Below are 27,008 nucleotides of genomic sequence, written 5' to 3'. Positions count from 1 at the left end.
CGACGACGCTGATGGACGGGGACGCGACAACCCGGACACATCTTCCCGAACTCTCTCATCTGGCGGTCTAGTAGAAACGGAACGGAGGACAGGTCTCCTTGCGTTCAGGCCGGCAGGCGGCGCAAAATGAAGAAGAAATTTTTAAATAAATAAATAATGAATGCTATTTTTTGTCCATTTCCTTTCGAGCGCAGCGTTGGACACTTCTTCCGTCACAAGTATCTTTTTTTTGTTTAGGGGTGGGGAGGTGACTAAAGAAGGGGGGGGAGGGTGTATTTGTTCGTTTGTGATCCCCCGCCATGAGAGCGCGCGATGTCGAATCTCACCTCGTTATGACACAGAACAAATGCTTTGAACATATTTCATTCATTTATAAGAGATTGGCAAAACTTCGATAGGAACAATATCATTTCAATCTCGGTCTGCCAGAGAGAGAGCGTGCAGTGCGAGTCAGATGCCGAGATGCCTTCACCTGGTTGAACTTATGCCGTGGTCGGTCCGTTGTGTTGTGGGGATTGTATTTTTGGGGCTGTCTATCTCGCACCGGTGTTTTTCTCTAACCCCATACTGAGGTTCCCATTGGTGGGGAACAGCTTCAAAGCGAAAAAAACGCGGAATGATCGATGACTTAAGCGCTTTTTTCTTCTTCAAACTCAAAGCATGTTTCATTTTTCGAGGAGATTCAGCTCACCTGGTTGTGGTACACTTCGCGAAAAGTTGTTGTACATGGATGTGTACCGGTTCGTCCCTTTCTTGGGAATAACACGAAAGTATCTACACGCTCTCTGCCGAAAATGTTGTCAGCTTCAAGTGAATTCCTGCCAACAATAGGATGAGGTGGATCCTATATTGGATTACCATTTTACTCATCGTTGCGTTGTGGTGCCGAACTTGGTTTTCAATCGAGAACGTCAGTAATTTCAATTATGTGCCGATATTGACCCAAAATTTTAAACAGCTCAAAGCGAGGGAGTCAAATTTATCGAATAGTGGATTGAGAGACTCGAGTATTTCAATATTTCATTTATTCAGCACGTATCCGGGCAGTTTTAAATAAAAACCTGGCAAAATCCAGGCATTTGATTTCAAAATTGATGCCAAAAAATCTGGACAATATCCAGGCAAATTTTGTCAAAACTCAGAGATCACTCAACAAAAATAAAAAAAAAGAATTTTTCATCAAAATTTATTGACAGATTTTGAATCATTACGACAGAGACTTCGTTTGATACAAATTCTTATCGTGTATGTTTCAAGTTTTTCAATGAGCCTCGTGTTTCTGACACACTGCTTAAAAAATTAAACACAAATCAGGACTTTGTGATCAACCAATCGGAGGTTATTTAAAAAAAAAACAAAATTTATAAATATTTTGTTCAGTATTAATTCTCGCTACATGCAATTGGATGATTAAAATTGATGGTAAATTTTCAAACATCATTTGCTGTTCAAGTAAATTAAAATTAGATCTATTTTCTTTTTTTTAACTTCTGTTTTTATGACGCCGATGAGAAAAAACATAACTTTCTGGAAATCATATTTGGGTTGGTGGCAAAGGTCTATAAGTAGGAAGAGTGGGGATATTTGATCCCTTTTTCTTATTTTCATCATATCTTTTTGGGATAATTTGGCAACTCGCCGTCTACTGCATTTCTTACATTGCGTAATTTCAAATTTATATGCTCCAAAAACGATCCAGAACGATACGTGAACCCGTAGATGAACTAGGAGCATTTTCGTGAGACTTTAAAAATTGTGATATTTATTAAGCTACTGGAGACTTGATCCTTTACTAAAGGAGGCTTGATCCTTAATTCAGGGTACCCTGACCTTAAGCAAAAATCTGGTGAAATTTGAAGATAAAGAGGCCGTTGATTATTTTTTGCCATATTAGTTCTCATTTCACAGTTTGTAAGTGCCAGACAAAAAAGGATTCTATAAGCTTTTCTGCTATCCTATTTTCATTGCATACTTTAAGGCGCAATTTTCTAGTGTTTAGATAAATCCAGTATTTTAATTCTTGCTAACAGATTATTACTGAGAAAACATTAGTTATTGGACAGGTATTAGTTATTTCACGATAACCAATAACCACAATCTATCCAGAAGAAAAATATATCTTTTTCGACTCTAGGGATCAACTATACCCATAACATACATTTTAGAAAACTTCTCCTTAAAAAAATTTAGAGTTTACTATTGCTTTGAAAATATGGCATTTTGAAGTTTACATTATACTCTATTGGAACAAATATTTTTATAATATTTTTTTCATGTGAGAAACATTTTAAAGTGATTAAAAAGATCATCAAATTACATTTTGTCAGATTTTTCAAACAAAAGCCAATAAGTCGAAAAATAAAATTTTTAAAATTTGTTGAGATAATAGCATTGTTTTTTTGTTCTATTTGGCACATTCTCTACAACATTTGATATTTGTAAGACTTCCTTGTTTCGAGATATAGCGAAGGATCAAGTATCCTCATTCTCTCCAATATATTGGACTGCCAGAGCAGCGGGTATAAGTGATTTGCCTTAAAAAAATATTGCTTTCAGTTAGTAGGTTTCGGTGGAATAAAAAATGATTCAAATTGCCTACATGAGGTTAAGCGGTCAAGGATGCATTCAAGATGATTATCTAATTTTTTTTTTTTTAAATTTTGTCACTTGTACCCCTTTGGTTCCAAGGCCCATCAATATTTTTATCAACGAAAAGATATTAAATGCCGAAAATTACTGTAAAACGGAGTTGTTAGTTGTGCAATTCAATCAAATTGTTTGTACCTAGAATGTTTTAGTGCATAAAATCATCAGTAAATTTGTAAACACGACGAGAATTTTTATAATCGGGTTGGAGTTTAAGGGATTTCTGCTGAAAAATCTGGCTGAATGAAATGTCAAACTGTTTGTTATCGATAAGCTTTTGCGTTCGCTCATTCGATGGCAACTTGAGCCTTTAGCTGATTGATCCTTTCCAGCGAAATGGAAACGATAATCGACACCACCGAATTCAGGACTGCGTCGATTTCTTCCACCATGCAAAGCATCTTCGATTCACTTGGAAGACTTGTCCTCGCTGATTTCCGCCCCAAGGTTTTTGAAAAACTTCCAGAGCTCTTGTGCCTGGTCCTCGCGAAAACTGAGAAATTTTGACAGTTTGACAGTTTGTGGTTCATCCAGTCACTCAGCTGGGAATGAACATCTGTCACTTGCTCTCACCTTGCTGTCACCTCACTTACATCGACTGCCGGAATAAGGTGACAAGAGTCGAGTGACGGTGGGGTACCTCGACAATCGTCACGTCACTCGCAGCGTAGAATAAGAGCCTTAATCTTGGGTAAAAGAAATTTGAGAAAAACAATTTAAAAGTTTGTGCAGTTATAATACTGCATCCAATTTTACCGTATGTCAAATTCCCTTTTCAACCATTTTGGATGTTTTGGTTTTGTTACTGCGGAGCTCATTGAATTTGTTTACCAACAAACCACTGAACAGCTGAGCAAATGTTTGCAAACAAACTCATTGAGCGCCACGCGCACTCCTCGCCCTTGTGTTTCTGAAAACCTTGGTTAAATCTTTCAATTGAAGGGCTACATTGGAACGAACATATAATTTGATCAAAACAAAAACTGTTTCTTTCAAATTTAATACGATTTACATCAAAACAGATTATATTTTTAAAATCCATTGGCGCCTTTAGATTTTTTCGTCCTTGAGCTTAACCACTCGCTGCAGAAGCTCAAGGCACATATGGTTTTTGTGGTATTTTATCCCAGGACTCAACTAGATGGCGTTACAGAACTTCCAACTCGTCATGGAGAAGATGGTTTTGTGGAGTAGACTTCGGGCTTCTGTATACGCTTGACAGCAAAGTCCATAGGGTTCAGGTCCGGCGAACTCCCCGACCACTCCGTACTCGAAATTAACCCTCGAAAAAAAAAATCGCACACAAAAATTGGGACCTCTTTCCTTGATAAGGTAATGTGAAGTTCAAAACCAACAACCAAAACCAAAATTGGGACGTGTCCACAGTTCGGGCGATTCCGACCCAGACCTTTAATAAGACAGATTTTTGTCGTCTTGTGGCCTTTAAAACGTTAGCATAGGTTCGTGATCTTTCTGGAAACCAAAATCTGTAGTTCTGTTTTTTCACGAACCGTTGAACGGCGACGAATTCATCGGCAGAAAACATGATATTCTCAAAATTCTTCATGCGCGGACCACGTAAGCTGCGCCTTTGTTCTTTCTACCCGATCTTGCTTCTGTTCAAACGAGTGGTCTTGAAATCTTAGGATCTTGTAAGACTGGTGTATTAAAATCTCTGTATTCCGGTAATCCGGTATCTCGGTAATCCGGTGTATTAAAATCTATCGCCAATTTAGTGTTACTACGTCAAGAAATTCTCTCAGGGTGCATCTTGATGATTTTCACCATGGTAGGTGTCGCTTGACGATCCCCACCATACTATACTTGGGTACTTCTGATCTCCAGGTATCTTCCAAGTAAGACCCAAAAAAAAATACATACACTCATTGAACAACTCACGAAATATATCTTTCTACCGTTTCACAGCCTGGAACTAGGCAATCAAAGTACTACGTTAAGGTTCGAGGACTATTTTTACAAAAAAACACTTGATTACAAAATTAACAAAAATATCCTCTGACATCTTAGACATAATGTTAACAAGGTGACAAGGTGTCATCTAACTCGGTTTTGTATACTTCGTAATAATCACTCCTAAAGTTTTGTAGCAGTTCAATTGCCGGACTCTGTATATCAACACGATTAGGTACTTGTAGTGAATAGAGTAAGCAAATGAATTTGGAACTTCAGTTCTAGGAAACATAATTGGCATAATTAAAATTCGAAGAAATACTATAGGTTTTCTATCAGTGCACTGAACGCAAAGATTTTGGGTGGCGTTGAAAATTGCTATGGGAACGGATTAACGCAATTATGTTTCCTAGAACTGAAGTTCCAAATTAATTCGCTTACTCTATTCACTACAGGTACCTTCATGCGATAATTTAACAATTACACAATCAGCATAAATCGATTATGCATTGTGTAATATCCGATTGAAAACATCCGAGCCACAACAATCAGTGATTCAACAAACGCGTCAATTGCCTCAATCGGATGCTAAACCTTCATTCAACAGCAGACATCTGTGAGGCCATTACCAGAAAAGCTGAATGGGCTCGCGCTGCCTAAATCGTTCAAAAATCACCATCCAGATTCGGAAAGCATGGCCGCAGCTACCCCGCAAAGCCAATCGTTACTCGATTAATTTGTCTAATTTGAAAAATTAGCGAAAGTTTTCTTGGGCCACTCGTTTCCTCTTTTGGCACGTTTCGTCGTCTTCGTCGTTTTGATCACATTTGCATGGTCAGCAGCCTGCAGCCCTCGAACTTTCAAGATACAAACCTCCTGTCAAGCATATGATTCGAACTAATGATCTTTTCCTCCAACTCTAACCGTTGTTTTTTTCCTTCTTCTACTCACTCTCGTCGATCGCTCATCCAAAACAGGTCACCGACACTAACGATAATCCGCCGTCCTTCTCCGAGCCGGCCTATTCGTTCGACATTCCGGAAAATGCGGCCCGCGGCTACCAGGTCGGTGTCATTTCGGCTTCCGATCCGGACCTCGGCACCAATGCAGCCGTAACGTACTCGGTCATCTCCGATTGGGCCAACGATGTCTTCTCGCTGAACCCGCAGACGGGCATCTTCACGCTGACCGCGCGGCTGGACTACGAAGAGGTAAGTTCATTTTTTTTTATTTGTTTTCGCTGGGAAGAAACAAACTTCCTACTGTTGATTTTGTTCAGAGGAAATTAGAGAAAAAGGATGAAAATGGATTTCTCACAACAGGTGCAGCATTACATTCTGGTCGTCCAGGCCCAAGATAACGGCCATCCGAGCCTCTCCAGCACCCTGACCGTCTACTGCAACGTGATCGATCTGAATGACAATGCCCCAATTTTCGATCCGATGAGCTACTCCAACGAGATCTTCGAGAATGTGCCCATCAACACAGACGTGGTCACGGTCAGTGCCACGGACATCGATTCCGGTAAGTTTTTACTATCGTTTTGTTTTTTTTTTTTGTGTCACCAAACATTAGGACGATTCTCCTATATTAGTTTGAGTCCCTTCCATCTTGATTGAGATGTTATCGAGCAGTAAAAAAACCATAGAATATTCTGACCCATCCCCGATATGATCTTTGGGACCATTCTGACGCCCTTCCTGACCCTTTCTGGCCCTCGCCTCCAGATCGTTGATGTTAGTAAATAAATTTTAAATTTTAAACAACTAATTTCCTTAATGACATAATCCAAAAGGCGCGATCGGGGGCTATCTCTGAAATCAGCCGCAACTCCTGCCTATCCCGCAGCTATCCCATAGAGCTATCCACAGATCGATCGGGGTCGTTCAGCCGAGAATGATCGCATCCCCCCTTTCTCTTCCTTCCTTTCATCATTGAGTTCCTGACTCAAGAAAAACCATCGAATTGGGGGGAGAATGCCGAAATTTCCGAAACGAAAGCGAGACGACGGCGATGGCGCGTTGATGCTAAAACATACAAAAGAATTAACTGTAAAAACTTGATTTGAATAATCGATTATGTGTCATTCTTACCGTCGTGCGCTGAAGTTTTACGCCATGGCCGGACTTTTATGTTTTTGACAGAGTCTGGAAGCTGTTGTCGGAGTCGTTGTTTGATTGGCGAAGTGAGGGGATCATTCTGGAATCTAAAAATATCTCCTTTTTAAAGGAAGTTTCACAATTCATATAAGAGGGAAGACCCTTTTTAAGCAGGTTTTATGAAAAGTTTCATGATGGATATTTTGAAAGCCAAAAACAAGATTTAATATCTGATGATAAGTTCTGATAGAAAAAAAATATTGTTGATATTTTTTTTTTCTAGATTTTAGATAAGACATTCTTGGGCGGATATGCCCGGGTTTTTGGTAAAATTTTTGTTTTTTTGACAAAAATAACAAACATATAAAAAATGACAGAATTGAAAAAAATGACAAAAATGACAAAAATGACAAAAATGACAAAAATGACAAAAATGACAAAAATGACAAAAATGACAAAAATGACAAAAATGACAAAAATGACAAAAATGACAAAAATGACAAAAATGACAAAAATGACAAAAATGACAAAAATGACAAAAATGACAAAAATGACAAAAATGACAAAAATGACAAAAATGACAAAAATGACAAAAATGACAAAAATGACAAAAATGACAAAAATGACAAAAATGACAAAAATGACAAAAATGACAAAAATGACAAAAATGACAAAAATGACAAAAATGACAAAAATGACAAAAATGACAAAAATGACAAAAATGACAAAAATGACAAAAATGACAAAAATGACAAAAATGACAAAAATGACAAAAATGACAAAAATGACAAAAATGACAAAAATGACAAAAATGACAAAAATGACAAAAATGACAAAAATGACAAAAATGACAAAAATGACAAAAATGACAAAAATGACAAAAATGACAAAAATGACAAAAATGACAAAAATGACAAAAATGACAAAAATGACAAAAATGACAAAAATGACAAAAATGACAAAAATGACAAAAATGACAAAAATGACAAAAATGACAAAAATGACAAAAATGACAAAAATGACAAAAATGACAAAAATGACAAAAATGACAAAAATGACAAAAATGACAAAAATGACAAAAATGACAAAAATGACAAAAATGACAAAAATGACAAAAATGACAAAAATGACAAAAATGACAAAAATGACAAAAATGACAAAAATGACAAAAATGACAAAAATGACAAAAATGACAAAAATGACAAAAATGACAAAAATGACAAAAATGACAAAAATGACAAAAATGACAAAAATGACAAAAATGACAAAAATGACAAAAATGACAAAAATGACAAAAATGACAAAAATGACAAAAATGACAAAAATGACAAAAATGACAAAAATGACAAAAATGACAAAAATGACAAAAATGACAAAAATGACAAAAATGACAAAAATGACAAAAATGACAAAAATGACAAAAATGACAAAAATGACAAAAATGACAAAAATGACAAAAATGACAAAAATGACAAAAATGACAAAAATGACAAAAATGACAAAAATGACAAAAATGACAAAAATGACAAAAATGACAAAAATGACAAAAATGACAAAAATGACAAAAATGACCAAAATGACCAAAATGACCAAAATGACCAAAATGACCAAAATGACAAAAATGACAAAAATGACAAAAATGACAAAAATGACAAAAATGACAAAAATGACAGAAATTTCAGAAATGAAAAAATCGTTTTAAAAAGACTGTTACGAATATTTTTTATTTTCAGAAATGGCCAAAACCCTTATTTTAGCAGATAAAAACGCTTCAAGTAATCTTTTGTAGACAACAACGTCAGTGAAGTAATTTTAAAAAAAAAATTGTTGTTTGCCCTCCGGCTAGCTCCGGCAACGGAACTTGGCTTCCAGCCAGGACAGAGCGCAGTGATGACCGGAACAAAGCAGGGCGCACCAAACGTAAAAGAGTTGGAAAATATGTAGGTAAGACTGGCTTATTAATTTACATAAGCCAGTCAGCCAGCTGAATCCAGCAGCAGGGCTCGGGCCAAGAATGCAATGCATCCAATTCGTCCCCCAGGGCTATCGGTGTACCAAATGTAATTGCAATGGATGGTATCTCAGTCAGGCAGATATGGGATGTGTCATTAAACCGGATGACCTCAAATTATTCGATCCGATTGGTTAGCGTGATCCGAAATATCTTCTGGACCATCGGCTTCTGCGGCACATATTGCCGGGAGGTTTTTTTTGGTTTCATACTTGTTGCGGAGATAATCCCAGTCAGTCGTGATGTCGTCGCCTGAATAACTCCGAGCAACCGGCAATGCACAGAGGAAGTTACGATGCATAAATTCCCCAAATCACTCAAAATATTCGAATCATTATTGAATTCAAATCAACCTTCTTATACCAATCCAAAAATTTCAACCACGATGCGTCGTCAGTCATTCAAAAAAAAAATCAAAATTTGTAAAGAAGCAGGATTGTGTCCGTGGGGCTACCGAGCTAAATTACATGCCGCAACGATCGTCGACTGGCTGCATCAGAATCAGACATGAAGTTGGCAAAACGCGAGACGATCGCTTATGTCTGATGGACAGAATGTGAGACAATCTTCTCCATCACTTCACTGCACTCGATGGAAGTCGCGGACGATGAAGACCAAGCCGTGGTGCGTATGCTATTTGGCGATGGCGACTGGCGGCGCGCGTTCATTGAATTCCCAAAGGTGACGAGAAACGATTGTTTCAATCAATGTTAGACAAAGAGTCAACTCCTACAGCGACTTCTCAGAGTTGGGTTGAGGGGCAGCAAAGACGGTGACGAACGAAAGACGAAGGCTTGTCCGGCTGTCACGGGCGGGTGTTGACGACGCCACACACATGTGTATCTGCCATCTTACTGGCCACCGCGCGGCATTACCGATTGCAGACCCGGAATTTCATCTTTCCTTCCTCCGATTTCCCGATGGAAGCGGTAAATGGAAATGACTTCGAAAACGGAAGAAGGGTGGAAGGGGGTCTCGTGTCTTTAGTCTCCTCTCTCCAGTCACAAAAGCAGCCAACTCGCGGATAGTTTCGTCCCACGCGCGTTCCTCCAGAGCGGCGGGTGAAGGCGAGGATGGATTGATCTCAAACCTTCGGCTGGTCGCTGGCCGGCAAATGAGAACCATAATAATAACGCGCCTTTTTTCTTTACTTGGGAAACATTCTCTTACCATCAACCAACACCCCCGCAATCCGTTCCGGATCCAGAGGGACTGACCGTGTGTTTGAATGGATGGAACGAAACACGAAGCCCCTGACACTATCTCGGCCCGATCGGATCGGATCGTATCGGAACGTTAGCTCACTCGAGCTTATCTCGATAATGATCACACCTTTGCCTGCGGTCGTCGAATCGTCAACTGGAGTGACTTATGTTTATTGCCTGGTAGTAGGGGGTCAAAAATCATATAATCCGGAAATATCGAATAACAATAATCATGTGTTGAAGGATTGGTAAAAAAGCGGGAAGAAGAGGTCCAGCTGAAGTCGAGCCTTTAATACTTTCGAATGCTGAATGATGGCCGTTCAACTGTTTCATAAAACATTAGGAAACTTAAAGAGCGATATTCCTTTAAGACTCATGTGTATATTCAGGATAATTATTTATATCCAACATCCTTCCAATTTAATCAGATATGATATGTGTGGATCATAATACTTATATGGCATATTAATATGCGTCCTTCATCATTTAACCCTAGAAGGAAAACTCTGTTATTTTTTTTTTTGAAAAATTTATAGAAGTTTAGTTTTTCAAACAACTTTCGTTCTACAAAAAACATCATCACATAAGCAAAATTTCTAACAATTTTATCCAAAAATTGCATAACCAACTTCATTGTCGGTACATTTTCGATTGTACTTTTGACACACGTATCTCTCTACGAGCTAAAATCCGATTCTTCAACTCAAACGTCAATTCCGTGTTGCTGTACGTGTGCGAAACTGGGTGCGTATATGCGGTGCATCATCCGCACTTGGTGGCCTGGCAACTGGATCTCAAACGTGGAACTTCATCTCCGGTGTCATCTTAAGGCGCTAGAAATCGAGATTCGGGAACGTATTAAAATAACTTTCATGTTTTTAAGGTGGCCAAGTGGGCCGCATGTAGGCCGCATTTAAGTATAACTATTTATACAAAAAAAAATGCTGTTGCTGGATCACATGCGGCTCTGAAAGGCCAGTTCGACATGCCTGCTTATGATTATGTTGATTATTCGTCGGACTGATGCGAGTAATTTTGTTGATACCGTAGAATAATAAAACATCCCTTGTCAGCGCAGTTTCCAATCAGTTTTTTTTTACCTAATTAGGTTTCATATTCGAATTTCGACACGTATCTTAAAATTATTCTTAAGAAATATTTTAGTAAAACGGACCTTCATAAAATAAATACGCACAAGAAAACTTCGTCTTCGTCACCTCAAAAAATTATATCCAAGCCGTTTATTCGCTCGGTTTTGAAAACTTTTGTTGTGGCACTTTGAATATTCTTTCTCTGGATAGATCATCTAAGCTGCTGCTAGATGACACTTTTCATTTTTCCATAAAACTAAAAATTAATGAGGATTAAATATTGCACATGTTTTTAAGAGTATAAGTAATTCAAGAATTCACATTTTCCATCCAAACAGACTAAATATTTTACTAAACAGCGAAATTTTAAAAAAATGACTTGTGTATTGAAAAACTACTACGCGTTTTGACACTTGCGTCTACAATCATCATTTTTATCGCAGGGCCTTCTTAGAGTCGTTTTGAGCTGCAAATCAAGCTATTGAGCTGCAAATAAGACTATAGTCTTAATAGTCTTAAGCTATAGCTTATACTTCAACTGATCGTTTCTTATAAAGCTAAATTTACAAGTTACTATGGTAATTTCAGTTGTATATTGTTTTCCAGATTGCTCAGTTTTCCACCGTTATCTTCAACATTCCTCCTCGATGGAAGTACTGAGGCCGCTTTTCGGAATTGCTTCGGTGTTGTTGCTTGTAGGGGCTTCGTTAACATATCTGCGATCACCTCTCCAGTAGGGCAGTAGGTTGTGTTGATAGTTCCATTCTGCTGCAATTCCTGGAGGAAATAATGTCTAGTTTCTATATGGAGCGACGGCTAATACCAGGGGCTATCAGTTGTTTGATGCAAGATTGATTGTCTTCCTTCATGTTCAGCAATAAGTCCACCTTGACAGCAAAATCACTCAGCCAGCCAATATTTAAGCAAAATTCAGCCAAAGCGACATATTCTGCTTCCGTATTGTGCAAAGTCACACAAGATTGTTTCTCCGAGCACCAACAAATTGTTCCGTCACCCAGTTGGATCAAGAATCTAGATGACCTGCCCCTGCCCAATCAGCGTTGCCGAACACTATAAGCGGTTGAGTTGTTGTTCCAAATAACAACTCGTGATCGATGTTGAAGTGCAAATAACGCAAAATCCGTTTCGCTTCAACCCAATCTGCTTGTGTTGTACAGCTCACTTTCCGCCCAAGAATGGATACACAAATAGCTACGTCTGGGCGGGTGTTGACGGCCACGTAGAGTAAACCACCAATCAGACTGGCGTATTAAGTCACAGTTGCTCGGCAGTTAAATACTCTCCTCCTTGGTTTACAGATCCAACAGTATCTTCAAACCTCTTCAGCTACTTGGAAATCGCAATACCATCTACAAATTTCAATGTGCTGCTATCCAAAGTCTGCTCGTCGATCAATGTAGACTCTGGATCCAACTGAGATTTGGTCTTCAAAGATTCTAGATTTCCGGCTTCCTCTTCTTGATTCGGTGCCAGTGGAGAAAAATATCATTTTTGTAGCTTTAAGGTCAGTTGTCTTCGGATTTGACCTGGAACATGGACGAAAGGTCAGCTTAGGAACCTTCCCAAACCAGACTTCGTACCGCGTTTTAAGAATAGACCTCGTTGACAAACGGTTTTGGCTGTATTTACCGCCTCCGCCCAGTAGCGATATCCCAGCTTCGAATCCAGCAGCAAACAACGAGTCATTTCCACTAGGCTCCGATTTTTTCTCTCTCGGAAGGAAACACACTGCACTATATCTTGAGAAGTCGTCAATTATGGCCATGAAGTATTTCGAACCACCTGGAGAAACCCCGTCATGGGAATGGGATGTCGGGATGGACCAGATCCAGCACACCATCCGATAAAGTTCCAGATTTCTTCGGGGAAGGGAACCTTGCCATTTTCCCTTCCAAACAGCATTCACAGGGTTGATTGGTTGCACAGGGACAGTCAGTAATTTCGACACCAGCTGCCAGACTTTTCCTGACCAATCGTCAAATTGCTTCCGGATTACGATAGCCAAGTTTTCTGCGCCACTCGAACATGCTCACTTCAGTATGTGCATTGTCTGCTACTTTCACTTAGTTTTCTTCGAAGTAACGCAGTTGCCATCGGTTCATTGTTACGCCAAATCAAACACTCACTTCCGGAAAACTCCACTTCAACACTTTTTTCAGTCAGCTTGCTTACGGACACCAAATACGAAAAAAAATCCAAATTGCCGCACATGTGACTTGTCGCACTCGAACCAACGATCCCGGATTTGGCAGCACATTTCGATGAATAAGTCACAAACGCAAACTCTTTCTCACGCGCAAATTATTTTTCAGTAGCGACACGTGCTACGTTTTCACGTTTGAACGGTTTCCTTGGCAACTTTTTCACTTCTCCCTTTTTCACTGCTGGACAATCACGCCTCCTATGTCCTGATTTGCGACACTGGTAGCATAACAACGGCATCGATGTTTGGACACTTAACAAAGTAACAAGGATTCACTTTGGTTGCCATGGTTTCCATTCCGTTTGATTGCTTCGGCCAACAATCGAATTTTGATCATTTCGATTGTCAACTCGTTTTCTGGCTTATTTTCTAAAACAAGACTCAGATTGTCGTACGATTTCGGCATACTCCGCAGGACCAGTAGAATCGAAATTTTGGTAGGGATTTCATATCCGGCCTTGGCGATTCTCTCAAACAAATGTTCCAGCGTTATGACATAGGGACGCTCATTGTTGCGTAACGTTTTTTTTCCTTCGAAAGATTTCATCCTAGTTACTTTGACGTCATGTAATTTTGCCGGAGAATGACCATAGTCAGCGAGTAATAAGACAATCAATAAGTATTAACAGAGAGTTCTTGCTTAACATTTCTAATGGACGAACCAAGCAATTTGCTCGAAAAGAAAAAAAAAACACTCGTTTGAAAAATCAGAACATTAAAACCTTAAAAAAAAAAATCAACCCATGTATTCGCATATTTTCCATGGCTTATCAAGAAATTCTAAAAATTTTCACTAGTTCCAAAGATTAACAAATTTCACTCATTTTTGTTCACGACGCTTATTATGCCTGGAAGTTTCGTCCAATTGGTATTCCATTGTAATAAAATTGATTTAAAATTTATTATTATTTTCAAACATTTCTACTTCGGAATCTTATATATAAAAATGGAGGCGTTTTCTTTGGAACACCATCACGTCTAAACTGTCGGTCGGAATGACGTGAAATTTGGTATCCGAGGGTTTTTTGGGACGGAGATGGTTTGTATAATAGTTTCAAGAATCTCACTTTTTATGGGGGGTCCCCATACAAAATTATCTCTTCAGATCTTCTTATATATGAAAATGGAGGCGTTTTCTTTGTAACACCATCACGTCTAAACTGTAGGTCGGAATGAAGTAAAATTTGGTATCCGAGGGTTTTTTGGGACGGAAATGGTTTGTATAATAGTTTAAAGAATCTCACTTTTTATGGAAGGGGGGTTCTCATACAAAATTATCTCCTCACATCTTCTTATATATAAAAATGGAGCCGTTTTCTTTGTAACACCATCACGTCTAAACTGTCGGTCGGAATGAAGTGAAATTTGGTATCCGAGGGTTTTAGGGACGGAGATGGTTTGTATAACAGTATAAAGAATCTCACTTTTTATGGAAGGGTCCCCATACAAAATCAACATAAAATGGGACACAAGCCGTACACTTTGGTTTCGATTTTCATATAAATCGATTCGAGAACTCGATGCAGTTAAAGACGTGTAGATGAAGTAAAACATTTATTATGATTTATTTATTTTAAGGTAAAACGAAGTTTACCGGGTCAGCTAGTTAACTATAAATTTCCACATTAAATTTATGTTTATTAATTTGTACAGTTTACACATTAAATGCCAGGTCTTGTCGACAGTTTTTGCTGATAATTCAGCTGATTAAAAACAAGTATGAACCTCATCGAAATAGAACTATTTTCGAACTAGAAAGTTTAAAGCGAAACGAAAGACACATTTTCCATTGGTGTAACTGTTTGGTGGAAATATTTTGCCTAGAACACTTAAAAAAACAGTGTGACTTATAAAATAATTTCACAACATTGCATCCCGAATACCAGATACATATGTCAAACTGGTCAATCATCTTTCCAACTAAACCTTCTTACAAGAGATGATATGATAACTGGTTATATGTTTCCAATTTAATGTAGTGCAGACAATCAAACTCCCAACTTCAATACACTCATTTTGCTTGAAAGGATTGAGTTTTTTTTTAGACTTGTTAGACTTTTTACCAGTTATAGAAATAATGTTGGTTATATCTGAATTTGTTATATCAATAGAACAGGAATGAGTCCCAAGTGTCATTTCCATTCCCAATATTTCTGACCAAATTTATACCGAAACCTTTGAAGCAAGCCCATGCATTAGAATTCAAATTCAAATCTGAAACCGATAGAAATCCCAATCCACCCACTCCTAGCAAGCGATTCCGTCCGGGTCGAGAGCATTGTGGGAAGATGTTTGCGAGATAAATTCTAAGGATTATATCTAATTAAGTTAGATTATTTTTAAATGCAAATCAAACGCCGATCCGTGAAAATCCCATCATACGAACCGGGGGCCGTCGAGTTTAGAAATTCTTAATAATAATCTGTCTATATATCAACTCAGATTATTGTTGACATTTTTGTCTATTCATTTGTGGCCGACAACGGCAAGGCGCGTCATGATAGTGCTCGATTGTAGGTCCCCCAAAATGGCCCATCGAATTGGGGAATCGGGGACGCACCGAAAAAAAAAATCGCAGCCTCTTTCTTCGATCTCTGCCTGGCGCTGATGGTTTCGGCTGATCGGGATCCCAATCTCGGTAGGGTATAAAAGCCGAAACGATATGGTCTCGCATTTCGGTGAACCGATTCCTCCACCTGGTCCCCTTCTTTTTCCAGTCATTTGTCGGAGCTATCGTACCGTATAAAAGTGTGCACAAACCGCCAAATAAACAATCAATACCAGTTTGAATAAAAAATCTATTTAAGATAAACATGATTACAAAATGGAGATTAAAACAAAAAAAAACCGTCACCGCAACGACGACGATGGGATTTATCTGCTGCACAAGAGTCCGTCTTTAGGTGTTTTTCGCTGCTTTCAAGCTGATGGGAAAGCCAAGCCCCGAATGCTTTCTTACACATAATTTATGGCTAGTAAATATTAGTAATAAACTAGTATAAACTTTAAGTCGCTCCGCTGGTATTCCATCTCATCTCATCAATGCGGCTTAGTTTGAGCGAAGGCAGCCCCCCCGAGTGATGAGATTCGAATCAAAATTGAGATGGAACGGAGAGATGATCCCATCGCATCGCTCCTAGCCGAGTCAGTCGATATGCTGATGCCGGACCCCTTCTGTTGAACCTTTCACTCACCGGCATGTTTTGGATGTTGTGATTTGGTTTCGGGTGGACGCAAAAGCGCAGCAAAGTGGACGAAAGAAGAAAAGAAATATTGGAAGAGGTTAAGTCAAATGCCAAGCGAAAGTCCGTTCGTCCACCAAATCGAATCTAACGCCGAAATGTTGGAAGGAGATTTGAACGTAACCTAAACGAACGAACCTGGCGAACGATCGATCGGCCGAACGAAATTAAATCTCCGGTGAAGGTGGCTGGCTGTCCATCACGAAATTCCAAACTGGTCTCTTTTTGACGAGGCCAGTATTCTGACTGGATGAAATAAAAATGTCTACATATTCTATCGATATCTATAAATTTCGAAAACTATAAAACTAGACGCACATAAGCTGTATCTATCAGATCCGAGTCGATGCGTTTCTGGGTGTATGTGTGTATGGCTGTACCTACATGTAATAGCCTTAAAAAGTTTTCTTCCTTCTACCGGTTCTTCCTTTATACGGTACCCGGCCAATCCGGAGGTTGTGAGCCGCGGTCGACTCGTGGGGAGATATGCCATAAAATTCGATTAGCTTTGTCATCTCCGATAGCACAGGTTTTCTGGCCTGTGATTCTTTTTTCACTCTCTATCTCTCTCTCACTCTCTTACCCCTCATTTTATAACTCAACTTGTCGAACGAAATGGATTTCTGGACATGGGGACGATTTTATGGTACCCAACACAGCACTAAATCCGTAACATCCCGAACTGTATGGCACGCGTGGGAGTGTGGTGCTGAAGTTCTGGATATGATAAAAACGCTATTTTATCACACTTCTAAAGTGCCCATCGGGAGATCGTTGCTAATGCCCCTGGAATGAGTTCACCATTAGTTTGGCTTTCAAATTGTTTGTCCTATATCGATATGAGTAGGATTATTTTATTGAAGTTGTACTCAAAGAGGTAAACTAGATTTTGATTTTCATTTTAAGGAAAACAAACTGCTTCATACAGTGACACATTTAAACACAAAGATCGTTGAGTTAATCTTGAGTTGTTCCACGCTACACATCATTTCCAGATTCTTATCATATTTTGTCTAAAGTTATTTGGCATTCAAAATCCTTGTGATCATTGAAAAAGTGATTGTTATGTCAAGTTGGTGTGGAAGATAAAAGTTTGCGATTTGGCTAATCGCCGTAGCGATCTAGGCATGCTGCGATCAAATAAGTTTTTCTAATATGGTTTATTGGCCGCTTAGAAATACCCGAAGCTTTTAATGGAAAAACGATAAGTATCCTATCATTTTATGAATTTTAGATTTTTTAAAAACAGGCAAACATAAAATAAATGTTTCAAATAGGTAAGATGCAAAACATGATTAAAAAGTGTATAATGATCGTATAAATTTAAAATAGCTTAACTCTATTATGGGGTCTTAGTGGGGTAGGACAGAGCATCAAACGAACGGAAAACTGATATACAATGGATTGTGGGTTCAAGCCAGCCGGAGTATCTCGGCAAATTTGGAATCATGCGCAGTATTGGACAAAGACGCAAAGACAACTGGAACACAGGGAGGAAGAAACATGGACAACAGTGCCATACATTTGATTTAATAATTTGTGATTTAATAATGTTTACGCTGAGAGCACAAATTGCTAGAAAGTAGTGTGCTCCTGGACTCCGATCCCCAATGAATATTTCATATGTGGGAGGGAATAGGGTTATTTTACAAAGAAATTCCAAGTTTTAGAACATATTAATTTTGGATTTCTTTGCTCCCTATTCCTGGTCATCGACCATAGATATAGCGCCATTGTTCAAAGAAAAATTAAAAAGAAAGAATGTTATTGTAGCACCCAATCTTCGGAACTTCAGCAATCTTTGGAACTTCACCCTTCCAAATTTCATGGTACATATAAATAAACTTACTTACGATTAACGAACCAAAAATTTCTTTGAAAGCTTACTTCCTTGCTTCAACCTTACTTAAAAAATGCATTAGGAGCGTTTGCCCTACTATCGCAGTTTTTTTTTTCAATCGCAGCACTCCGAATGAAAAAAATTTGTTGAACCAGATAATGCTGGAACGTACAACCATTTTTCAGCTTACTGTTCTTGGAAATTTGAGATACTCAAATGTATTGAAAATTGGAAGGTTTCCATGAGAAATTTCCAGAATACATTCATTCTTTTCAATTTTCGTATAGTAATTATTATGGATCGAACTCACCAAACAATCTTTGGGCCCTGATAGTTGACCGATTCAACTTTCCAGTCAGCTTTTGATAGATTCCCATTTTACGCAGCACCAAAGGAAAACGATGCTCAGAGTCTTTACTTCGACGAGGGAGACTGTTACTTTCCCGACAAAAACTTTTAACGATTGACACATTTGGAAGTAAGATATTTAATTTTTTTTTTGTTTCAAGTTTTGAATCAATTTAACCACTAAAATAAAAAAAATAAATAAAATTTTCTCCGTCGGAGTGAAAATGAAACGCGTCCGTTGTCAACGAATCATGGCCTCCTCTTCCATATAAATATGACACATGACTATCTACAGTGTTTCCAAACAACACTTGAAATGGTATGAAATTAGGCGATTTTTTTATGTCTGAAATGAACATTCTTCAAGTTTTTCAAGCAACATAATGTAGGTAAATTTAATTCATCTTTGATGTTATGCATTGAATCAAGGAATTCATAGGTCATTCATTTTAGTGACCTAGAGATTTTGAAAGAAAAAAAAATGATATTATTTGTAGATTGCTTGACACTCGCATCATTTATAATTTACTAACTCATCCTGTGTGCTTTGCTACCCATGTTTATTTTTGCTTCCATGGAAAAAATTAGGTGCGATAAAATTATTTTAATTTAAATAAACATTTAAAATTAAATTAAATTCAAATTAAATTTAAAACATTATTCATAAGCGACCTATATTCATGGCATCTCAGCTTCTAGATTGTCTTGAATCTCAACCTATTTTTTAACAGCAGGATTGTTAAAATTTGTAAATTTAATTAATTTGGTAAGGGAGCCCCCCCCCCACCTTTTTCGGGATTCTGAGGGCTTCGATTGTATTTTAGATACCATTCCCGGTCTTGAAAACGGCTACACACCAAATTTCACGTTGATCGTTTCAGTAGTTTCCGGAAATTGTTCAATTTGGATCAATTTTTGATAATTTAGTATAGGAGCCTCCCCCCCCCCTTTTTTTGGATTCGGAGGGGTTTGAAATTATTATAGAAATCATTTCCGGTCTTGAAAACGGCTACACACCAAAGTTCATTGATGGGCTCAGAGGTATTTTAGAAACCATCTCCAACCTAAAAAAAACTCTTCCAAACCAAATTCACATTGAATGGCTCAGTAGATTTTGAGTCTATAGGAAACAGACGGACAGACAGTTCAATTTTTACAAATTTTTGTAAATTTCGTTTGGGAGCTCCCTCTTTTTGGATTCGTAGAAGTTTGAAAGTATTAATGAAACTATTCTCGGTCTTGAAAACGAACACATTCCAACTTTCACGTCAATCGGTTCAGTACTGCCGTTGGACGCATAATTGTCACATGTGACATTTCAACGTTTTTGAATTTTTGATGCCAATTGTCATAATTTGATAAGTATTATTGAAATTCTTTGTCGAAACATAAAGTTTATTCTAGAAATTTCGAGAAAAATTCAAAGTCAATTTGTCACACTGGGACAAATGGACGCATAACTGTCACACTGAGACGATTGAACGCATATTTGTCACACTCAATAAATGAACGTGTTATAACTTCGGAACGCCTAATTAGATTTTCACCAAACTTGACATACGTATCCTTGATAGTCGGGAGGGGATCACAGAGGGGAAAGGGTCACTGTTTTTGCGACATCCCAGCATGTGCAAGAAAAACACTGCAAACTGCTTCGGGTTCGTTGCTGGCGCTTGGAAGAGTGCATGCAAACGAAACCCGCTTCACAACATTAGTCAAATATTACTCTTCCGGCGCCGTGGAACTGTAATCCACAATTGTCCAGGATGGCCATATGTGATTGTCGGTGGTTTTAGCAGACCATTCCTTCTTTGGCTTTGCTTTGAGTTTTTCATTTTGACGCACCTCGCAAAATACCGGAGATGTCTGTTTTTTAATGTTTACGAACTACTCCGCCAGAGTTACTTCATCCGGAACTTGTCCCAGGACCGTATTCACTTCAAACGGATTAATTGTCCTCTTCTGGTATCGCTTCTCTCACGGTTGCGACATTTTCAGCACGGCATTTGACAGTTAGTTGAAGAAATGTTGCTTCCTGTACAGTGAGTGAGCTGCCGCAAATTGCTCCCCGTGCCGTTTTATTGATCGAACCCGTTCGTGGTGTGACAAACATGCGTCCATTTTTCGACTATTCATTAGATTTCGCGGCATAAATGTCACACAAGGAATTTCATTGAAAAAACAGTTCATTTTCAAAAAAATTGATCGAGGCTCATATGATAGGAGTATACTTTAGAGATCTACGGCATTGAAGTCAACAAAAGTTGCGAAACTGTGCGATAAAAGCAAAGTGTTTTTGTGAAACTTTGATTGCGTTTTTCTCACTTTGCCTTTTTGTAACATGTGACAGTTATGCTTCCAACGGCAGAGTAGTTTTCAAAAATTTATCGCATTGTGGAAAATATGACACAATTAATTTTGTATGGAAGCCCCCTTCCTTAAAGACGGAGCGGTTTGAAAGTATTTTGGAAATCATCTCCGACCCCAAAAACTCTTACAAACCAAATTTCACATTGATCGGTTCAGTAGCTTTCGAGTGTATAGGGATCAGACAGACAGACAACAGGGGCGGGATTATGGAACTCGAAACAATCGAGTTTCGTTCGATTCGACCAACTTTGGCATTACAGATCTCGATTCGAATGGAACGTTTCGAGATGATCTACTACCCGATTTACTCGAAATCTAGTACGTTAAAATTTAGAACTCGAACAACGATCATCCGAAATATTCATTTCTCGACTGCAATAAGAACACATAATACTCGCCATTTAAATCAATTACAACGATGTCGATCATCTACTAGTTTAGGTCAGAAAAGAATTTCTTTCATTGGTCCTACAAAATATAACTCCTTACCTAACGAATTAAAAGAAACCAATTCTCGTTCCATGTTCAAAAACAAGTTACTCCAAATATTCAAAACTAAATTAAGTCGTTAAAAAAAAGTCGAACAAAGTTAGTCTTAAGTACCTATTTTTAAATTTTTTGTAGCAATAATTTATGTAAAATTTAGTATAACATTTAAAATCTTATTAATTTTATTTTTTTTGTAAATTTGTTTAATTGTTGTTGTAAAGAATAGTAAAATTTAATTTTAACATGAATCTCTTAAAAGGAAATCTGTTTCCATTGAGATTCATGGTGTCAGTTAGTTTAATTAGTATCGTCACATTTCCCCGCATTAAATAACCTATTATTGCGTTCTCAGCATGAATTAAATTTTGCTCGTAAGATTCGTAATACTGATTCTAATTCGATTCGAGTTCAACTCGAAACGGGTAACTCGAATCGAATAGGATTCATAATTTCACCCCAGGTCTCAGGTCTCAGGTCTCAGGTCTTAGGTCTCAGGTCTCTGGTCTCAGGTCTCAGGTCTCAGGTATCAGGTTTCAGGTCTCACGTCTCAGGTCTCAGATCCCAAGTCTCAAAAAGATTGTGATTCCTTTGAAAAGGGTTTGGAATATTTTCTCTCAAATAGTACCTGGTAAATTCCGAAAACAACGTGAAAAAAATAGCGTTAATTCTCAAAAATCCAAAAAACCGTGTAAAAAAATCTTACTGTATATAGATTTGCTTTTTTGTCCCGATTCACCCCATTTTACGGTACTTGGTAAAAATGTAAAAAAAAATCAGATTTTTCATAAGATTCCAATCTTGATTGACCAAACCAAAATTACAGTTTGCAAATTTTGTTTTTGGTGATTTCGGTGATTTATTTATTCAATGTTTTTTTATATAATATTACCAAATGATGTAGGGTAATATTATCGCGGAAAATATCTGATAGATGAATTCAACAAGGTTGAATAAATTTCAAACCAGGTTTTACTTTAAAAATAAAAGTTGGAATTATGGGGTAGAATTCAAATTCATGCAAATTCTTATTGAAACTATATTTCACAATAACGTCTAGAGAATTCATAAGACGATGAATCCTAATGAAGGATTGAGAAATCCGAAAAACTTATAATTAAAATAAATAAATCTTCCACAATTTCTACAATTCTATTTTCAGGTTTCATTTTCAGAATAAAGATAAATTTTAATTCAGAGTTGTGTTTAAACATTCTAACTTAAATTTCATATTCATAGTTCAGATTGAGAATTTTTTATTTATTTATTTATTTGGAGTGTTTGACCGTGAAGTCATACAGACTTAAAATCTTAAAATTAAAAATAAACCTAAGTAACATACAATGTATCATTTGAAAATTAAGTTAAATCACGGATCGAACGTTTAAACATCGAATTTGATACGTTAAAGTTGAACAGGTGGGTTTACATGATGGATTCAGAGATTCAGCAAGACAACTATTTCTACGATAAGCACGCACGGTTTTCAAAACTAAATAATCGTTTTCGATGTAAAGCAGTACAATTTCAGCGCGTTCTATTGGTCTGTTTTGACTCATAGCTTAAATGGCAATAAATGACGCTTCCATTATTTTTTATTTACATAGTATTCCGTCTCACGACATAACTTGACGTGACGCTTCCAAATTGAGTTTATCTGTTGAAATCGGTTGAAAATTTACAAAGTTAATCGACGTTCAAATCGGATAAATCCATATGGAGCACCCTTTATTTCCTATTCGATTTCTTGTTCATAACACTATGAAATAAACATAGTTAAAACTGTCTAACACCAGTTCATTTTATTTTATTTCCAGGAATCAATGGTCGCATCGAGTACAGCATCACTTCCGGCGATGACAACGACGACTTCCTTATCCTGGCCAATGGCACCATTCGGACGCGGCGCACTCTGGATCGGGAAACCAAAGCCAATTACAACCTGATTGTCACCGCGCGTGATTGTGCTAACGAGCCGGAGAAGCGATTGTCATCCACCGTACAGGTATGGTATCGATTCTTTTTCCTAAAACTCCTACATAAGTGAAGAGGAAAGAAAAACAAAACTTTGAACATCGAGCTGATATTCGATTTCCGAATCTTCTCTCCCCATCCGACAAAAAAACACAGGTAACGATCGTGCTGAAAGATGTAAACGACCTTGCACCGGAATTCGTGTCCCCAAACGAAACCAACGTGGCAGAAAACATCCCCATCAACACGGTCATTATGGCAATTAAGGCGATCGATCGGGATGAAGGCCGCAACGGATACGTCGAGTATCAGCTGGACCCGAACGTACAGAGCCCGTTCACGGTTGGCCCGGCGGATGGATTGCTGCGGGTGTCTGGCCGGCTCGATCGAGAGACCAAGTCCAGCTACAAGCTCACCGTCACCGCCAAGGATCGTGGAGAGCCACCCAAGTCCAGCCAGTCGCAAATCCTGATCCACGTTCTGGACGAGAACGACAATAGCCCAATTTTCGACCCAAAGCAGTACAGCGCGGCTATTGCCGAGAATGCCAGCATCGGGGCCAGCGTCCTCCAGGTATGCAACTTCGTCTGTGTATTAGTTTACTTACTTATCCATTAAGGCAATCCTCACTCTCACACGGCCGAGATCAATGGGGGGAATTGGTTGCGAATCGCTTGAGAAGCTTATCTCCCGCCTTTCAAGATGAAACCAACCAAGGCACGACAACCAGCCAGACGAGACGTGCGGATGGCGAAAAAAACAACAAAAGCTTTCTGCATGGAACCAACCTTGAAACCATTGCGGAGAAGCGTTTAAAAATTTTTGATCAAAAATCAATTTCTTATTTATTTTTACTTTCAATCGACACATGAGAGAGTCTGAGGTTTCGTCGCCTGACTTTGAGTAGAGGATAAGTTTAGTTTGGGGAAACGTTTGGCCGGTGACCCATACTAGCTGCACATTGGGTGCATCATCTGCCCCGTCTCTAAAGCCTTGGGGTTACCAGAAAACAGTTGAAATTCATTATTTGAAAATCTTATGTTAGATCGAATGTGACTAAAGTCCAATTTGTGTTTGATTTGAAATTTGAACTCGTAGCCATCAATCCGGAAGTCTTAATACTCATTCATATCAGATAGTTTAGACAAAGGTTGCCACATTACTCGGTTTTATCCGCGTTTGTCCGGATATTGAATAAATTTTTTTTTTAAATCATAGAAAAAGCTCGAATTTTGACCGGTTTATCCTCATTCTCATTCTAAAATCAAACTTGAAAAAAAAACAAACTGAGTTGTAAAAATTTATTATTTATGCGTCCTAAACGAAATTTTTTGAGCAAGTTTCTTTGAAACATTCATGAAGGCTTTTATGAAAGCCTGAAATGCAATTTTAAGACTGCTGATAAATTTTGATGAAAATTCTTATTTCTTGATTTATAATGAGTAATTTTTAGGTTTTGATCAAATTTGCCAGGATATTTCCCGGATTATGGTCGACAATTTTGAAATCAAATGACCAGATTTCGTCCAGGATTTTAGATAAAATACCCCGGATTTGTTCGGCCCGGATAAATTCTTCTTTTGACACTCGGCGTTGGAATATGACCACGGTGTCATTTTTAGAACGATTTGCGAACAAAATACACGAAAAAAATGTTCATGCTTTCGCTAATAACTTTTCCTAAAAATTTCAAATTCTACATTTTTATAGCTAAAATGTGTTAAAATTCCTTTAAAAATATATAATTACTGATACTTTTTTAATGATTTTTCATCAAAAGTTTGGCAAAAATGTAAAATTTTGAACAAAATTTGGAAATGAAAAACGAAATGGATTTATATCTGTTTGTCTGCTTGGCTGTCGGTCAGTTCCCTATACATAGACTCGAAAACTTCTGTACCGATTTACACGAAACTTAGCAGGCTGATGCTTTCGAAAACCAATCAAGCAATTGGAATCAAATTTGGCATGGCAGAGTAATCTTTCTATGATTATTTGACACCCCTTCCTCTTTCCACTAGGAAGATATAAAGGGAGGAGGCTAACTCAAAAACTAGTCAAGCAAGTGGAACCAAATTTGGCATGGGAGAGTATTTTGGTACGAGAAATGTTTTTTATGATTATATGAGATTCCTTATTTCATCCATTGGAAGTATTTCGAGAACAATTCAGGTGAACGGAACCAACACTGAACAGATATCATATAACTTTTTTGTATCGCTTAAGAATATATCAACCAATGGAACCAAATTAAATATGAAAGGGTTTTTCGGTATGATTATAAGATACGCCTACCTCCTTCAAGTAGTGAAAAATTAAAATGGGAAGGCAAGAGGCTCTCTAACAACTTTTTTTAGTTATTTTAGCGTCCGAAAACGATTTATTTAGCAAGTTTTATCTAAATAACGAGAGCCTTGATGAAAAAATATATTTTCAACTGTATTCTTTTGGATTTTTATTGAATAATTTCACGGTTTTGCAAAATTTGCCCGGGATTTGAGCTGTAGTGCATTTATTAATTAAAAGAGATCATATTTAAAAAGAGAGGATGTTTGCGTAAGAAGAATTTGAGATAAAATTCAGATCTTACTTACTAAATTTACTTAAATTTCAGATCTAGAAAAACAAATTTATAAATCAAGTTTCACTAAATATAATAAAATCATTTTTGTATAGCAATTCGAAACACCAGCTGCATTTCTCATATTAAAATTATTTTCCCGAATTTAAGGACACACACACATAGGATCTCAGTGAAACTTTCTGTTTCTATAAAAAGATTGAATTAACTAAACTCTAAGGCGTACATCTTTCAAGGGCATGATGATAAGCATCTTAGAAATGCTAAAACCACCTCCACAGAAAGAGTACTATGTATTCCATGGCCGAAATTCGATCTCATGAACTCTGACTAAGAAAATTTCAACGCTATTTTCTAGGCCGCGGTCGGTGGCAAAACCGCTGAAATTGATTTAAAAAAAAAAACCACAATATTTTTAATTTTTTTTCACATATTTCATTAGGAAAGCACACCGGGTCAGCTATTTAGTCCTTTATTTAATGATTTTATTTTTCCTCGAAAATAATTTTAAACAGTTGGGAATAAAGAGAACATCAAGACAAAAAATTAAAATTAAATACGATTTTTCACTTTTTTTGGAACTAGTCATTAAATGAACTAGCAACACTGTAGCAAATTAACAAGAGCACGGTAATAAAGATATTTTCTCTACATCATTTCTATCGAAGACAGACTGTTGTTTTGGGTTGAGTGAAGAAAGTTACAATTCAAATGTCCCGCCGCAAAATTTTCAGCTCAAATCCTGGGCAAATTTTGTGAAAAGCAGATTTTAAATTGTATTTAAGGCTTCCGAAAAACTGTTCATGATTGTTTAGATAAAACTTGCTAAATAAATCGTTTTTGGACGCTAAAATAACAAAAATATAATAACTCAATTTAAATTTCTTTTGTTCAATTTTCGAAATAAAGTGAACAAATCTGTACAAAATCCAGTCTTTTTTCTAAGGAATCCAGAAAACGGGGTCCGGACCGAAGTTTTC

The 27,008-nt window shown here is 37.6% G+C and overlaps 1 protein-coding gene across 10 annotated transcripts in view; it reads left to right on the top strand.

Annotated features, from left to right (window-relative positions):
• Positions 1 to 27,008, top strand: part of LOC129749972 (cadherin-related tumor suppressor) — a 339,347-nt gene that overhangs the window by 242,052 nt on the left and 70,287 nt on the right. For all 10 annotated transcript variants that reach the window (XM_055745134.1, XM_055745129.1, XM_055745132.1 and 7 more), the window contains 4 exons: positions 5,535 to 5,768; positions 5,880 to 6,081; positions 23,291 to 23,478; positions 23,604 to 24,020. In XM_055745134.1, the coding sequence (XP_055601109.1) occupies positions 5,535 to 5,768; positions 5,880 to 6,081; positions 23,291 to 23,478; positions 23,604 to 24,020 (1,041 nt within the window). The remainder of the gene's footprint in view (positions 1 to 5,534; positions 5,769 to 5,879; positions 6,082 to 23,290; positions 23,479 to 23,603; positions 24,021 to 27,008) is intronic.

This window comes from Uranotaenia lowii, chromosome 2 (assembly GCF_029784155.1).
Source record: "Uranotaenia lowii strain MFRU-FL chromosome 2, ASM2978415v1, whole genome shotgun sequence".
Taxonomy (NCBI): Eukaryota; Metazoa; Arthropoda; class Insecta; order Diptera; family Culicidae; genus Uranotaenia; species Uranotaenia lowii.
Note: the sequence above shows the minus strand (reverse complement) of the source record. Positions and strands in the feature narration are given on the sequence as shown.